Source organism: Sebastes umbrosus, chromosome 9 (genome assembly GCF_015220745.1).
Source record: "Sebastes umbrosus isolate fSebUmb1 chromosome 9, fSebUmb1.pri, whole genome shotgun sequence".
Taxonomy (NCBI): domain Eukaryota; kingdom Metazoa; phylum Chordata; class Actinopteri; order Perciformes; family Sebastidae; genus Sebastes; species Sebastes umbrosus.
Window position 1 is genome coordinate 7,387,960 of NC_051277.1, and position 15,547 is coordinate 7,403,506.

At 38.8% G+C, this 15,547-nt stretch overlaps 2 protein-coding genes across 2 annotated transcripts; one reads left to right on the forward strand and one right to left on the reverse strand.

The window, feature by feature from the left end:
• Positions 1-652: 652 nt before the first annotated feature.
• Positions 653-7,424, forward strand: cops6 (COP9 signalosome subunit 6). Its single transcript, XM_037781054.1, has 10 exons — positions 653-760; positions 3,227-3,352; positions 3,474-3,605; positions 3,847-3,935; positions 4,797-4,859; positions 4,957-5,004; positions 5,111-5,225; positions 5,989-6,081; positions 6,340-6,440; positions 6,954-7,424. Exons 1-10 carry the CDS (start codon positions 718-720, stop codon positions 7,092-7,094), a joined length of 951 nt encoding a protein of 316 aa, XP_037636982.1. The 5' UTR covers positions 653-717; the 3' UTR covers positions 7,095-7,424.
• A 3,867-nt stretch (positions 7,425-11,291) lies between these two features.
• LOC119494619 (formin-like protein 14) lies at positions 11,292-13,223 on the reverse strand. The gene is made up of 3 exons (XM_037780631.1): positions 13,066-13,223; positions 12,822-12,982; positions 11,292-12,387 (listed from the first exon to the last, which is right to left on the reverse strand). Exons 1-3 carry the CDS (start codon positions 13,160-13,162, stop codon positions 11,581-11,583), a joined length of 1,065 nt encoding a protein of 354 aa, XP_037636559.1. The 5' UTR covers positions 13,163-13,223; the 3' UTR covers positions 11,292-11,580.
• Between the last annotated feature and the right edge of the window lie 2,324 nt (positions 13,224-15,547).

Here is a 15,547-nt window from a genome sequence, read left to right on the forward strand (position 1 = left end):
GAATGTACAGTGGATGTTTGTGCAGAATTCAATGCTACAGCTCCTCCAGACCAACAGAGGTTTCCCGTGTCTTGTGAAGTGACGGGGCTCCGCAGCGAGAAATGTTATCGTCTCCGACCAAAACTCCGGTGTCTTCCCTGCTCCCTCCGGCTGCGGTCAGGAGGCGATAACGTTACTCGCTGCGGAGCCCCGCTGCTTCAGCTCCGACCAAAACTCCGGTGTCACCTTCCGAAGCGATAACGTTTCTCTTCCTGCTTCAGCTGAAGCAGGAAAAGCCAACAATAGGATCAGCATTGATTCATGGAGAGACCTTCGTCTGGTCAGCTAACATTTCTGCCAAGCAGGTGAAATATAGAGTGATATTGTGGTTTTAGCTGACGTGTGTCGCCTCACTGTTTTGAGCAATGCTCTCTATTAAGAGCGAGCAAGTGCACGCCCGATGCTGACTTTCGTTGACTTCACAGCCACAGGTGTCGCTGTTAACAAGCATTTCTGAAAGTTACAAATAGTCCCTTTAAGTTTCTTTGTACCGAGAATGTTATTATTGGGGACATTTGTGAATGTTTGTTCTGTTGTTTCAAAATGAACAAAAAAACAATAAATATAATATTGAAAGCAAGAAAAGAAGAGCCGGCTCAATGAACCGGCTCGTTCTGCACCTCCACATCACTATGAGGTGAACAGTCTCACTGCGCATGCGCGGAACTACCGGACAAGATGGCGACCAGCAATGGTGGAGGAATGGAGGTGGATGGGGCAGGCGAGTGTTTCTCTCTTTCTCTCCTCATGTCTGTCTCATTTCAACATGAAACTGTGTTTACACTGTTTTATATGTCTCACACGTGTGTTCTGGATGAGTGTAGGTGGTGAATTGCAGGTGTTAAAGGTGGTAAACAGATCTCTTTGCTGACATAAGCGGGTTAACGAGCAGAGGGCTCTGCTGGTGAAGCTGTCAACACATCCATCCCTCTGGAGGCTTCAGGAGGGTTTAGGTCTTTATCACTGCTTTCTGACTAAAGTTAGAGTCAGGGATGTAAAGATAAGTCTGTCAGCTTCAGGCAGGTTTCAGTAAAATCATACTGACTAGTTATAATCTCTCTTTAGGGCTGGTCTAAAGCCTGCTGGCTGTCCATGTGATGAACCAGACATCGGCCTCTATCTCTGTCCTTCAGGGTTTAATATCTAAATACACATCTCTTTATCTATAGCATTAGGCACATAGTTGTTTTAAGGATACACTCTTTTTTAACATGTTGTCATTGAACAACTGTCAAATATAGCAACAGAATACAAATGAAGGGAAATCCTGTTATATTATGAGTTTTAGTATTATAAGTAATAGAATAGAATAGAAAGCTTTATTGTTATTATATTAAATACAACGAGATTCACAGTTTGCCACTTCTGGTCAGTGCTTTAAAACAAATACTTGACAAGACTAAACGAGGCAGATAAAACATATAACAGGTAAAACACAAACAGTTATAAAGCAAATAAAACAGGTGAAGTATGTAATACATAAATATAAACAGAAGTGTTACACTAGAAGTATAAAATATAAAAATAGATGTAATGTAATGATGTAATAAGGTACACCTTATATATTAGCTTTAAACACATCACTGACTGATCTACTTATATTATCATGTGTTTGTGGTTGTAAATTGAGCCCGACTGATATTGAATTTTGGAGACCAATGTCGATATTTGAGAGTTAAACATTTCTGATAATAATATTTGTGTGTTTTTTTTTTTTTTTTTTACTTTATTGCCACACATAAGATAAGATAAGATAAGATGAACCTTCATTAATCCCCAGGGGGAAATTCAGGTGTCAAAGCAGCAAAGTGCAGATACAGAGGTACAGGTGTACAAAAAGATTATAAAACAATAAATAGAAATACAGAATATACATAGTGAATGAACATAGTGAATGAACATAGTGAATGAACATAGTGAATGAACATAGTGAATGGACATAGTGAATGGACATAGCGTGTACCGTCCGTCAATACAAAAATGTAGTGGACAATAAATAGATGTAATATGTGCAGTCTATAAAATGGTATATGTGATGTAGTGTAAAGTAAGTTTAAAGTTTAAAGTGCACCAGTGGTTAGGAGATGTGGTTGCAGGTAGTATAGGTAGTGTCGATAGTCCAGATAGTGCGTGTTTTAAGTTTAAGGTCTTCATAGTTTTCATGTTGGGGTGATCCTTCTGATGGCTACCAGCATGAAGGACTGACCCAGGCGCTTTGTGTTGTGCCGAGGGGGGATGAGTCTATGACTGAAGGTGCTCCTCATCATGACTAGCTCATCATGCAATCAACAAGCAATTCATATTACAAAAACAAAATCACCTTGAGATTGAGCTAACCTTGACATGCATATAGCTGAAATAAGGAGCAGCTGTGGCTCAGGCGGTAGAGCGGTCAGCTTAAGCAAGATATGTATAGTAAACTCTGCCACCAGTGTATGAATATGTGTGTGTGTGTGTGTGTGTGAATGGGTGAATGCTGGCTTATGTTGTAAAGTCACTAAGACTGGAAAAGTGCTATGACTATCATGTAAACTATGCCATGAAAATGTCATAGTAGGATGCAATAAATGCAATAAAAAAATTGGCACAGTATAGTATGTCATAAAAAAAAATAATGAAATGGCAGAATAGTTTGTCATAAAACATTATATAAAAGTCATAGTATATTATGCCATAAAAATGCAACAAAAATGTCATCGTATAGTATGTCAAAAATGCTGTAAAAGATGTCATAGTATAGTATGTCATACAAAATGTCATAGTATAGTCAGGGCTCGACAGTAAGGGTTGCCATTGTAACCATTTTGAAGAATTGGCAACCAATTCTTGGATTTTGGCTGCCATCAATGGCGACCACTTTTACATTGTTATTGTCATTATTAAGCATATGTATAACTGCATAGTATCTTAATTACTCAAAATATAAGGTGACTAAAAATGGCAACCATATTTTCAGTTTCTGCAACCAAAAGCAGATGCCTGGTTGCCAGCGTGGCAACTAACCCTGAAAACCTACCCAATGAACGAATAGTCGAATAATCTGGTCCAGCCCTCCTATAAACTGTCAGGAAGTTGTGAAAAATGTGCTTTACAAGTTCCCAGAACCTGAGGTGACATGATGTCCTCATAACCCAATAGGTGGTGTATTGTTAAAGGTCCTCTATTTTGTGTCTCTGTGCGACTGTAGCCAGCCCCAGTGTTATGGCCGCAGGGGTCACCGGAAGCGTCTCTGTGGCCTTACACCCTCTGGTTATCCTCAACATATCCGACCACTGGATACGCATCCGCTCACAAGAGGGACGACCAATGCAGGGTACGTATGACAACGCTGTGCAAGAGAAATGGCACCATAAGCAGTAACATAATTTGCCCGATGTTCAGATGAGTTGTTCTGTAATGAATCGGGTTATTATTATGTTTTATCTCCTGCTCAGTGATTGGCGCCCTGATCGGGAAGCAGGAGGGGAGGAACATCGAGGTGATGAACTCCTTTGAGTTGCTGTCTCACACCATAGATGATCGGGTGCATATTGACAAGGAGTACTACTACACCAAGGAGGAACAATGTAAGTGGTTTGTATGTGTGAAAGGCGAGAATACAGCTCTCTACGTATTTCTCTTTTTATGACTGAATTTTATGAAATGGAGTGCAGCCAGCGATTCTCTGGCGGGGTCGTGTTAGGGGAAACAAAACAGTGTAAAGAAACATCAGTGTATCAGATTGCTTCACCATTGGATAGCAACATCAGATTCAGTTATTGATAAATGAGTATTTATTTTGTTGTAATATTTCCTTTTGTCTCTCAGTCAAACAGGTCTTTAAAGAGATGGAGTTCTTGGGCTGGTACACCACAGGCGGCCCCCCTGACGCATCAGACATCCACATTCACAAGCAGGTAGGCGGAAAGTTAAGAGGCAATATATGCAGTAAATCTGAATGAAAGCAGAAGATGAACATCCTTAACATTCTTAACAGCGAGGCTGTCCTGCGTTGAACATTGAAATTCTGACCTGTTTTGTTAATGATTCATTTTCGACCAAAACAGAAATTGTTTACTGAATTCCAACACAATGTCAGCTTACAAAAATGACATGCAGAGCCATCATTATATTACAAGTGGTGATTTAGACTTTTATTTTGTTGTTGGTAATAAAGTAAAATCATCTTCTGATCGTTTGATAGTTTTTTCAGGTTGTGTGCGGTACACTTTCATATGATACGTGTCCACAAGATCCGTCCTTTCAACGCTTCCCATTCATTGTCTATGTAAGCAGCCGTGCAATGCGATCTGGTAGCATAGCGTTGCGTTTCGAGAGATAGACCGTCACATTGGCTGCTCCTCATTTGCATAAAGTTGAGGTCTAGGCTACTTTATGCAAATCAGCGGCGTCCGGCGCAACTCCTCACCTCTGAAAACTCCCAAGAAACTATTCAAACTAACCGTTGACGATCTAAAATAAAGACAGATTCAGCAATTGCTTGGCTTATTTCTCGCCTAAAATTTTTTCAGAAACACATTTCCTTGAACTATTTTTGTAATATACAAGAAAAAGGTTTCCACACGAGCCACCATGTCGGTTATGGTTTGAAAGCCGGGAGCAGCAGCCCACGAGTGAAAGAGTTCGTCCAATCAGGTGCCGAATGTCTAGTGGCAGCCCATCAAGTGTCCAATGCTAGGAAGCGAGGTGATCCCTTGCGTCCAAAAACCGCCATGTGGATACATACCATCACTGTTATTTCTCTCTTCTCTGCTCAGGTGTGTGAGATTATTGAGAGCCCTCTCTTCCTCAAGCTCAACCCAATGACCAAACACACCGATGTGAGTTCCTCTGCGTTTTCACTTCACAAATGAGAAAACACCACGGCTGTGTATTTAGATACAGCTGCTTTAAACAACGTGTCCTTTTCTCATTCAGCTTCCTGTTAGTGTTTATGAATCTGTGATTGACATCATCAATGGCGAGGTAATATTTGTATTTCATATCATCTACATATTCTTTCTTGCAGCAGTAAGGCAGTTTCCCATAGAGAACTAATAAAGTTTTATCTGATATGGGTTTTTTTTTTTAGGCTACCATGTTGTTTGCTGAGCTGACGTACACTCTGGCCACAGAGGAAGCGGAGAGAATCGGTGTTGATCACGTAGCTCGAATGACAGCCACCGGCACGGGAGAAAACTCAACAGGTAAGAGTTAATGTTGTTACCTTTTTAAGGTTAAACACAGTGAGTGACTTTGAATGCACTCCAATTTCCTGTTAGCTGAAAACCATTTGCACTCATGTATTGTATTTAAGGTTGCTTTTATAAACATTGTTTATTTAACGGTAACTCATATTCGCCGTTATCTCAGCTCTTATCTCAGTTAATGATAAATTCAAATGAATGGCTAATGCAGCTGGTACCAGCTAAAATACTGCTGGAGTGTCTTACAGCTATGATTAGTTCAATGTCAGGAGAAATGTTCTGACTACTTTGTGCTGCATATTTGTGAGAAGAATATGAAGAAGACTGCATTTACAAACTAAAGATTTGGTAGAGCAGCAGAGGATTAGTCTATAATGGACTGTCTTGTTTTCAAGATGTACTAATAACATAATCCCTCGTTCACAAAGGATTCATTTCTGCAGGTATTTAGGGTACAGTTGTAAATTATTTTTTCTGTAGAGGGGAAGTGTTGTGTGATGTCTGTGGTTATATGAACGCTTATTATTAACTGATAATACTACTACGACTACTGCTAATAATGAAAATAATAGTGTGTACTGTGATATTTTCTGAGATGGTTATCATACTGTAAAAATCTCATACCGTTACAACCTTACTCTGTCACCAGAAATTTGAAGGAAACGCCTCTCCCTTGACCCGACTAATATTAAACACTGACATTAAAAATGAATTCTGTCTGAACAGGTTTTAACTCTAATATTCTCTCCGTCTTCTCTGCTAGTTGCCGAACACCTTATAGCTCAGCACAGTGCGATAAAGATGCTCCACAGCCGGGTGAGGATCATCTTAGAGTACGTCAAAGCCGTGGAATCAGGTGAGAGGACAACGGGGTCTTTTTAACGAGGCAGTGGGAGCAAAGAATGTGGAAATAAGTCTGGAAGACAGCTGTTCTTAGATGAGATGTTTCCTTTCCTCACTTTTACACCATTTAAGGGAGGCCCCTTGAACACACCTCCATAATTACAAGCTCCTCTTTGATACTATCTTGACAGCATCGTCTTATCTCGCTGTTTTAATAAACTGAGCTTTAACTTGTTTTCTTCTGTTTCCTGACCGTCTTCATGTACCAAAGGAGAGGTGCCATTTAATCACGAGATTCTTCGAGAAGCGAACGCCCTGTGCCACAGATTGCCGGTCCTCAGCACCATAAAATTCAAAACGGACTTCTATGATGTAAGCAAGCTTTGTGTACTGTCACATACAAACTGTATGTTGTGTTTTTTATATAAAAAGAAAATCCCCAGAAAAGGCTAAAACAAACAAATATTGCATTTGTTGGGGGACTATTTTCTGCTGCAGATTAATAAATGTAGAAACATGTCACTCAGTGCTACAGTATGGTTTGTTGATGTTAATAGTTTTTGGATAACAGTGGAGGGCTATGGCACAGATGACTAACATATATCAGGCTTTGGATGTTCAAACAAAATCTGTCAGTAGGATGAGTTCATTGTTGGTTTTTGGTCTTTTCAAGATTCAACAATGCTGATTTATTTCACTGTAATCCCAAAAACAAACACTTCACTTCTGCTTGAAGTAAATCCTTCAAATATATACAGTATATTGATATATCTGAATCTGCACACCAGACATAAACTTGATTGTTATGATCAGTTTTTAGCAGACAGTCTCATACTGTGTTTTATTGCCTTTCTATAACTTTGCCTTTTCTTTTTTCCCCTGCAGCAATGTAATGACGTGGGCCTCATGGCCTACTTAGGCACCATCACTAAGACCTGCAACAGTATGAACCAGTTCATCAACAAGTTCAACGTCCTGTACGACAGACAGGGAATCGGCCGGAGGATGAGAGGACTGTTCTTTTGAGCTGACAGTAAGCTGAAGCAGAGAGACAAACAAGCACTGCAGTTTATTTTTCTCTGTTTTGTTCGTTTTTGGTTTGTTTGTATTTTTTGGTTAGCTAAAACAAATTCTCCCATAACTTTTCAAACCAGTTTACCATTTTCAAACACAAGTGTATCAAAAAGCACTTAATTACACCAGTCGGTAAGAGATATGTACAAAATCGCTCAACTCTTTCTTGGTCATGCACAGAAATGAATCCACTGTACAAGAACGTTATATTATTTTACCCCGTTTGTTTTATTGTTTCATGTCGCTGTATGTAATAAATGATCTGCTGATTTTTTCATGGGACTTTCACTCCTCTTCTTTCAAAGCTTAGATGATTGTATAGTCTCATAAAATGTCATGTCATACAAAATGTCTTAGTGTAGTATTCCATAAAATGTCATAAATAATTTAATGATATAAAATATCATAGTATATTATGCCATAAAATTAAAATGTCATAGTATAGTACGATATAAAAATATAAAGAAGTCATAGTATAGCATGTTGAAAATAGCCATGGTATGTAAAATAAATAAAAGTCATAGGCAAAGCAAGTTTATTTATAAAGCACCTTATCATACACAGAGATCATTCAAAGTGCTTTACAGAAAGAAAGAATAAGTATAAAATAAATAAGTGTTGACATGTTTTAATAAAGTACAGAAAAGTTTAAAACTAAAGACCAGTAAGGAGTGCATTGCTGTAGCCCAGCCTACAAGAAATAAAAGCGTCAATGATCTTTTCTAGATCTTTCTTAGACACAAACTTTCTCATTTTAAATATGTTTTTAAGATGCCAGAATGATGACTTTGTTACAGCTTTAATGTGGCCACTGACATTTAAATCTTCCATCAATGATTACATCATGATTCTTAACATGGGTGTTTAGTCCTCTAAAATAAAGGTGAGTACCAGCCTTCCTTTTTTATTGCCAAAGAGAGCTATTTAAGTTTTTTCTTTGTTTAATTGAAGGATGTTTTTTATTTTGCATCCAATGATGTACTTTCCCAAGGCACAGGCAGCTGCTGTCTCAAACCATCTTGGTAGGATATGGCATCTTGGTTGCATATGACAAAGAGTTCTACTACACCAGGGAGAAACACTGTAAGTGGTTTATATATATATATGTATATACTTTGTATATTTTTTTGTAAACTTTTGTTAAGTATATCTCTGATAAGTGCATAAAAAGTAAACTGAAAGTGTACTCTCTTATTTTAAGTTTAAAAGAAGTACACTGTTTGCATACCTGTATCTAACTAATGAAATGCTTGGTGAGGTTTTTACCACAGTACAGAGACATTCAAAGGAATTAAAATCACCAAGTGAAATCTGTTTGCATTGGATTGTACAGTATAACTGAAAATAGCAGATACCCCATCACTCTTTATGCTGACACTTGAGACATTTAAAATTTGGTTTTGGCTGTTTCAATGAGAACTGCTCCACTGCAGCTATTATCTAACCATGTCTCTGTTAAAAGCATACATTCAGGTGTTGTGGTGCAGGTGATGTTCAGTAGTAACTGCATGGAAATGTTTGCTGAAAGTGCCATATGGAAGTTATGATGGATACAGTCTCTGCTAAAGAAGTAATGTCGTTCCCAAAAAAGATTAAAGTTTTGAAAATATGGTGAAAGGTAAAATGCATGTTTTAAAGCGTCATACTGCTGCTTGGTGGTGTCATTTGTGCCAATATGAACAATAACATGATAGACATATGGGTGTTTGCTGCAGAGACGGTGGCCGGAGGGCTTGGTGGAGCAGCTGGACAGTGCTGCAGAGCAGGGGGGCACCAGAGAGCGGCCAGACGGGGGCTGAGAGGACGAGGTGGGCTGGAGGTCTCCTGTCAGCGGGGAGGAATCATACTCATCCAGGATGTTGTACAGGTAAGTGAGTCATAGTATACTATGTAAAGTAGTCAGATTATAGTATATTGAAAAAAGTCATAGTATATTATTTTGGAAAACAGTTATAGTATAGTATTTTGGAAAACAGTTATAGTATTTCGAAAAAAAGTCATAGTATAATGTCGAAAAACAGAGTAAAAAGAACTCATAGTATAATATGTCTAAAAAAAGTGATTGTATAGTATGTTGAAAAAAGAGCAAAAAAAACTCATAGTATAGTATGTTTAGAAAATGGTCATAATATAGTATGTCGAAAAAAAAAAGTAAAATAAAAATCAGAATATAACATGTCGAAAAAAGAGTATAAAAAAGTCAGTATAGTACATCTCAAAAAAAATCATAGTACAATATGTTGAAAAAAAAGTTATGGTATAGTATGTCGAAAAAAAAACGTAATAGTATTGTATGTCGAAAAACAAGTCATAGTATAGCATGTCGAAAAAAGTGAAAAAAAACTCACAGTATAGTATACAAAAAAAGTCATACCATAGTATGTCGAAAAACAAGTCATAGTATAGTATGTCAAAAAAGTGAAAAAAACGTCATAGTATAGTATGTCGATTAAAAGTCATGGTATAGTATGTCAAAAAAAAGAAGTGAAAAGTGAAAAAAACTTCAAATTGTTTGCCGAAAAAAATGTCATAGTAAAGTTTGTCGATAAAAAAGTCATAGTTTAGCATGTCAAAAAATAGTGACAAAAAAAGGTCATAGTATAGTGTGTAGAAAAAAGTGAAAGTATAGTATGCCAACAAAAAGTCATACTATAGTATGTTGAAAAAAGTGGAAAAAAAAGTCATAGTATGTAGAAAAAAGTTGTTGTTGATTGAATTCCAATAATAAATATATACATACATTTAAATAAAGCAGCATATTTGCCCACTCCCATGTTGATAAGAGTATTAAATATTTGACAAATCTCCCTTTAAGGTACATTATGATCAGATAAAAAATGTGTGATTAATTTGCGATTAATCTAGTTTAATCGCGATTAAATATATTATTTAAACTAGATTAGACTTGTTATGATCACAGTTTTAAGCAGACAGTCTAACACTGTGTTGTTATTGCCTAGTGAATGCTTTCTATGATGTTCTATGCTACCTTTCTTTTTCCACTGTACATGAATTATTTTTCATGGGACTTTGACTCCTCCTCTTTCTGAGCTTAAATAGGGTAGACATTAGAGTAACTGTACACAACACACAGCTCATAAAAATGTCAGAGCTGCACTTTGAAACGAGCCCGTGAAAGTGAGATGCAGGTTTATTGTCAGGAGTGTTTGCAGTTAGCTCGTCTTTTGAAGTTGTGTTCCTGCTGTTGATCGCCTGTGGAGGTTTGAACAGACAGGCATACACAGCAGGGGGAGTTATAGCTCCGGAGTCGGAGGTCTAACAGTAGTCAGCAGTTTTTATGGTTATTAAATGTACAGCGGAACCAGACATAATGACCCCCGCCTGCAAGTTGGCACTTCTACTTTACTAGTCTGCTTCTAGCTGCCATGTGGCACTGGGGAGAATCTTTCCTTTCTGTCTTCTTGCAGCTTTTTTTAACCTCTTAAGCCTTAGAGTGCTGGAAGGTATAGTTCACCTAGACAGACATACCCAAAATACATCAAGAATAGCTCCACAACTACCTAAGACCTCAGAGAATTCAGTGTAAGTAACACTGTGAATGTTACTGTGCCTGAGTAAATTGTGATGAAACAAAGGAAGCATTTACAACTTTATCCTTGCCTAAAATGTTTTCTATATTAGACAGTGGATAACACCATTATAGCAATGATGCTATCCACAGAGATGCAACTGAATTCATTCAGCAACTCTTTGACTACATCTGTGCCAAAGCAGATATAAGTAACACAAAGCACATAGATTCTACATAGGTTTTAGTAAAGCTAGGAACAGGCGCACTCTCCATTTGGCATATTTCATTATAATAATGAAATATGATCGAGTAAAGCTTAGATAATAACAAATAAGATCAATAACGATGTAAATAAGATAACAAAAAAAGAATCCAAATTAAAGTATGTACATTCAATATAAAAATACTAATTCGCGTGCATTGATTTTGTAACTAAAATATTGAAATCATTGCCAAACAAATACACTTGGAGTGTTGTTTTAGTAGCGTTAAGGCCTCGTCTTAAGACCACCACAGTATTTTATGACGTTTTTAAAAGGTAGCGTTTTAACACAGAGCTCAGCCTAGCTCGGTACGTCGGGTAAAAGAGGTATTAAAAGTATATTCAAAGCCAAAAATAGTTTTGTGACACTTTTATTATCTCATTAGTCAAAAATCATTTGCATTACAAGCTTGTGTTGACTGAAAACTGCTTTTTTTACTCGCCGACAGTGATGATGGTAAATACATTTATATATTAACAGTCGTCTTAAACAAATGCTGCAACTTTTCAATGCTTTAGTACAGGTTGTAATCCATGATGGTACATTTACAAGATATTAAAAATATTCAACTTAGATGATTTCAATCAAAGTCTGTTTCATTTAAAGTAAAAAAAAAACGTTCCTCCAACACATCCTGGATGTTTTACTGACTGTGGCCTGACTCTGCAGGCTCGTCGGCAGCAACGGCGGGCTCGGGGTACTGGAAGCGGGACGGGTCGTACAGATCATCCATGGGGTTGTAGGGCATGGGGTAGTAGTACGGGTGGAGGCTTACTTTCTTCTTGATGGGAGCAATGGGAGCTGGCTGCTGCACTGGTTCCTCTTCCTTTTCCTCCTCCACAGGAGGGGGTGGCGGCGGGGGGACCATGACCTTCCCCTTCATGGGCCTGGGTGGGCGGTCAATCAGGCAGTCGGGGTCCCAGTAGGGGTCGCAGTCGTACTCCATGCCCTTGAAGGTGCGAATGGGGGCCGGGAGAGACTTCTTGACGTAGACTGCTGGAGGTGGAGGTGGCGGTGGAGGTGGGGCGGACTTCTTTGGTGGAGGTGGAGGAGGTTGGGGCACTGCAAATGCAGCCGGAGCTTTCTGGGGGGTGCAGTGGGGGTGGTAGCGGGGGTCGCAGAGCACGGGCACGGAGCCGCTGGGCAGGTAGACGATGTGGGGCTTACAGAGGGGGTCCTTCCTGTTGCACAGGAAGAGAACGTCAGCCTGGGAGATGGCCGGAGCGGGAGGGAGAGGAGGAGGGGTCGCTAAGAACTCTTTGGGGTTCGGGACTCCTTTCATCGGAGGTGGAGGAGGAGCAGCCACTTTGCACTTCTTGTCTGTCGCTGGGTCACACATGATCATCGGCACTCCCAGTTTGCTCTGGAAATAGGAGGCATCGGGGCCATAGGTCTGCTCCAGGTACCTCATCTGCTGGTAGAGCATCCGCAGCTTGTCGATCTCATAGAGCTGAGACACAAGATTAAGGAGCCATTAATCATTTTCATTCACATATCTTGAGGTCAGAGGTCAAGGGACCCCTTTGAAAATGGCCATGACAGTTTTTCCTCGTGAAAAGTTTGTCTAAATTTGGTGCGTTATTTATGGACAAGCTAGTATGACATGGTTGGACAATGGATTCTTTAGGTTTTCTAGTTTCATATGATGCCAGTATCTTCACTCTAGCTTTAAAACTGAGCCCGCTGCAACCTAACAATCACAAGTTGCATTAATTAAAGATATTGACTGTCCAGAATCACTGGATTAACTCAGTGTAGATTCTATTTTAGGATACATTTCGGCTTTATAATTATTCTGAAAGTCATACCACCAGAGTTAGACATTTTATTCCCACTGGAGTCTCCCAGAATAACAATGTGTATCATCTGTTTACAGGCACTCACCCCCTCGGTGTGTCCGATGCTGCTGTAGTAGCGGTAGTAAGACTGGAAGTCTGGGTTTCCTCTGTACCACCTGGGGTCCACGTTACGCTTCGGTCTGGAGTGACTCAGGAAGCCGTTTGCCTTCTCTGAGCCAATACCAACATTACCGACGGGCACCATCTCTGTTAACAGAGGAAGTGAAGCTCAGTCACTTAAAAAAGGTAAAGAACTTCTTAATTATTTATTAAGATATTTAAGATCTTACCTTCCTGCTTGATGTCGTTTAACAAAGACTTGGCCTCCAGAAGGCCTGGGAGAGGAGACGAAGCATTTAATAGATGCTGGTTATGTTTTTGATTCATTTTTGTTGGAAAAAGTAGTACAATAATAACCAAAACTCACATGGGATCAACATCAGACAGTAGAGCGTCCCCAACGACCATAATGAAGAAATCATCTTGAACCCCTGTTATTCATGGAAAAAATAGATTAGTATCATTTAGGAAAAAATGTACAGTTCTCACCAAATCAATCAGTAAGAATTGTAATCTATTTAAAACTAAAAGATAAACATTTTAAAGGGTAAGTGGGTTAACTTCTTGGTCCTTTTCACGTTAGATTTTCGTACTGAATTTGAGGCCTTTTCCCCAAGAATTAAATGTACTAAGATAAATTAGGAAGAGATTTCTTAAGACTGTTTTACAGTATCTCCAGGTAAACTTATTGTCGTACTTTGGTACTAAATACACACTGAAATATGAAATATAACACAAAGCAGCTACAGGAGATGAAGTTATACAATTTAAGTGAATTAAATGCCGTTTTTAGTTAAATTAAAGCCCTTTCAAAGCCTAAAAATGACAAAGATCATCATGTTTTACTCACCTGGCTCAGGAAGCGGTCTTCACTGCAGTAACCGGGCCGAGTGGATTAAATACAGATCTCCGTGTCAGACCCCCTGAAACATTATCTCCCGTCCAATAAGACTCCACCAACTTTGACACAAAAAATCTGCTCCCCACCTCTCTTTTTCGTTTAATATGATGCCTCCGGGCGCCAATTAAGAATAAAAAGCCCCTTGCACTTTTAGCAGCAAAGCCATAAAGAGAACAGACTTCAAATGGAAACTCCCCATTAAGTCTGGGAGGAAAGCATCACCTGCTGGGACAACTGCAACTGTGGGGGAAAAATGCTGCCTACTAACAATATCTCAGCCCAAAAAGACAATAAAAATCATAGATGACAACCCGCATGGCCTTCAATGTACATTTATAATCAGTTGTTAGAGATTTCTAAATCGCTGTTGGCTCCCAAAAGGCTGTTATTTTTACCCAGAGAACACCTGCTTTTCTAACAGATCAGTGACTGAAAGCCGGTTATCAACTCACTGAGCAACGCAGAGGCTTCTTCTCTGTCTCGGCATGTTCAGCGTTACATTTGAAGCCCTTAAAGTTAGACTGAAGCTGAATTATAAAAGTGTCCTGAGTATGCAACAACTACAGTAAACATTTTTGGTTCATCAGTTAATCTTAATAAAATTAATCATACACTAATCAGTCACAAATGATAAACCTATTTCCTTCCACTTCATTGTGAAGATTTCCAGCTTTTCTTTGTCTTACGTAACCGTAAACGACTTTGGGTTTTAGACTGTTTGCCGGACATAACTAGCTATTTGAAGCTAAAAACGTGTTCTGTGGGAACTTGTCACAGCATTTTTAGGACTAAATTATCGATCAATCAGGAGGAAACAATCTCAAAATGAATCAACAGTGAGAATAATCATTGCAGCCCTAAACTACAACCATTATTCATATTTGAAGACGTAGCCTCGGGCTTTCAGGAAATTGTGGACACTTCAAATTATAGACCAAACAATAATGAAAATAATGGTTAGTTGCAGCGCTGCACGTTCGCATGTTTTACAAGCTGTTAAAGGATGTACTGAAAGCAGTGATTATGTCAAGATGGCTGCTGCAGTAATAAACACAGGGGCCTTTCTCAAAACCAAACCCTCCCCACTCTGTGACGGAGTGAACTCTGTTTGTAGTCACACTTACAGCTGAATGAAGCATCCAAAGGTATAAATAGTAGCTAGCTTTGAGATGAACTTATCGTATCGAGCGGAGGCGGTGTGTGCAAAGTTTAACAGTATTAGGAATAAAAACAATATGCAATATACAGAAAAACTAAACTTTTGCTTCTGTGGTGGCATTTCTTCTTTTTTTGTAGACCGTTTTTAGCGCTGCTTCGTTTTTTGCAACAGTCCCTGGAAATAAATATACAACACTTTACAATCAAATGAGCACGTCTACTGTTTTCTACACTAGACATTTGATCCTAAAATCAATTTAACTTGTTAACGTCTGAATGACCAACCCTGTCTCCCACAAAATTACATTCCCATACTACTAAACTACATAACCAAAACATGTGTTAAGGGAAAACGTATTTTCTCCGGGAAACAAAACAACAAAAACGCAACAAAACTACTGGGTTAGGTTTAGTAAAAAAAAAAAACATCCTATAAACAAAACCAAAACGCAAGAAATTAATACGTTTCCACCTGTCGCCGGCTCCTCATTTGCATAAAGTTTATGCAAATCAGGGACGTCCGACGCAACTCACCGCCTCTGGAAACAAAAGGTATATAGGTAAAAGACAAGCGCAATCCGTGACAAAATACATTTCCTTCAAAACATAATAGAGGATGTAATTTAGTTGTATGGGAACGTAAATTTTAGGAC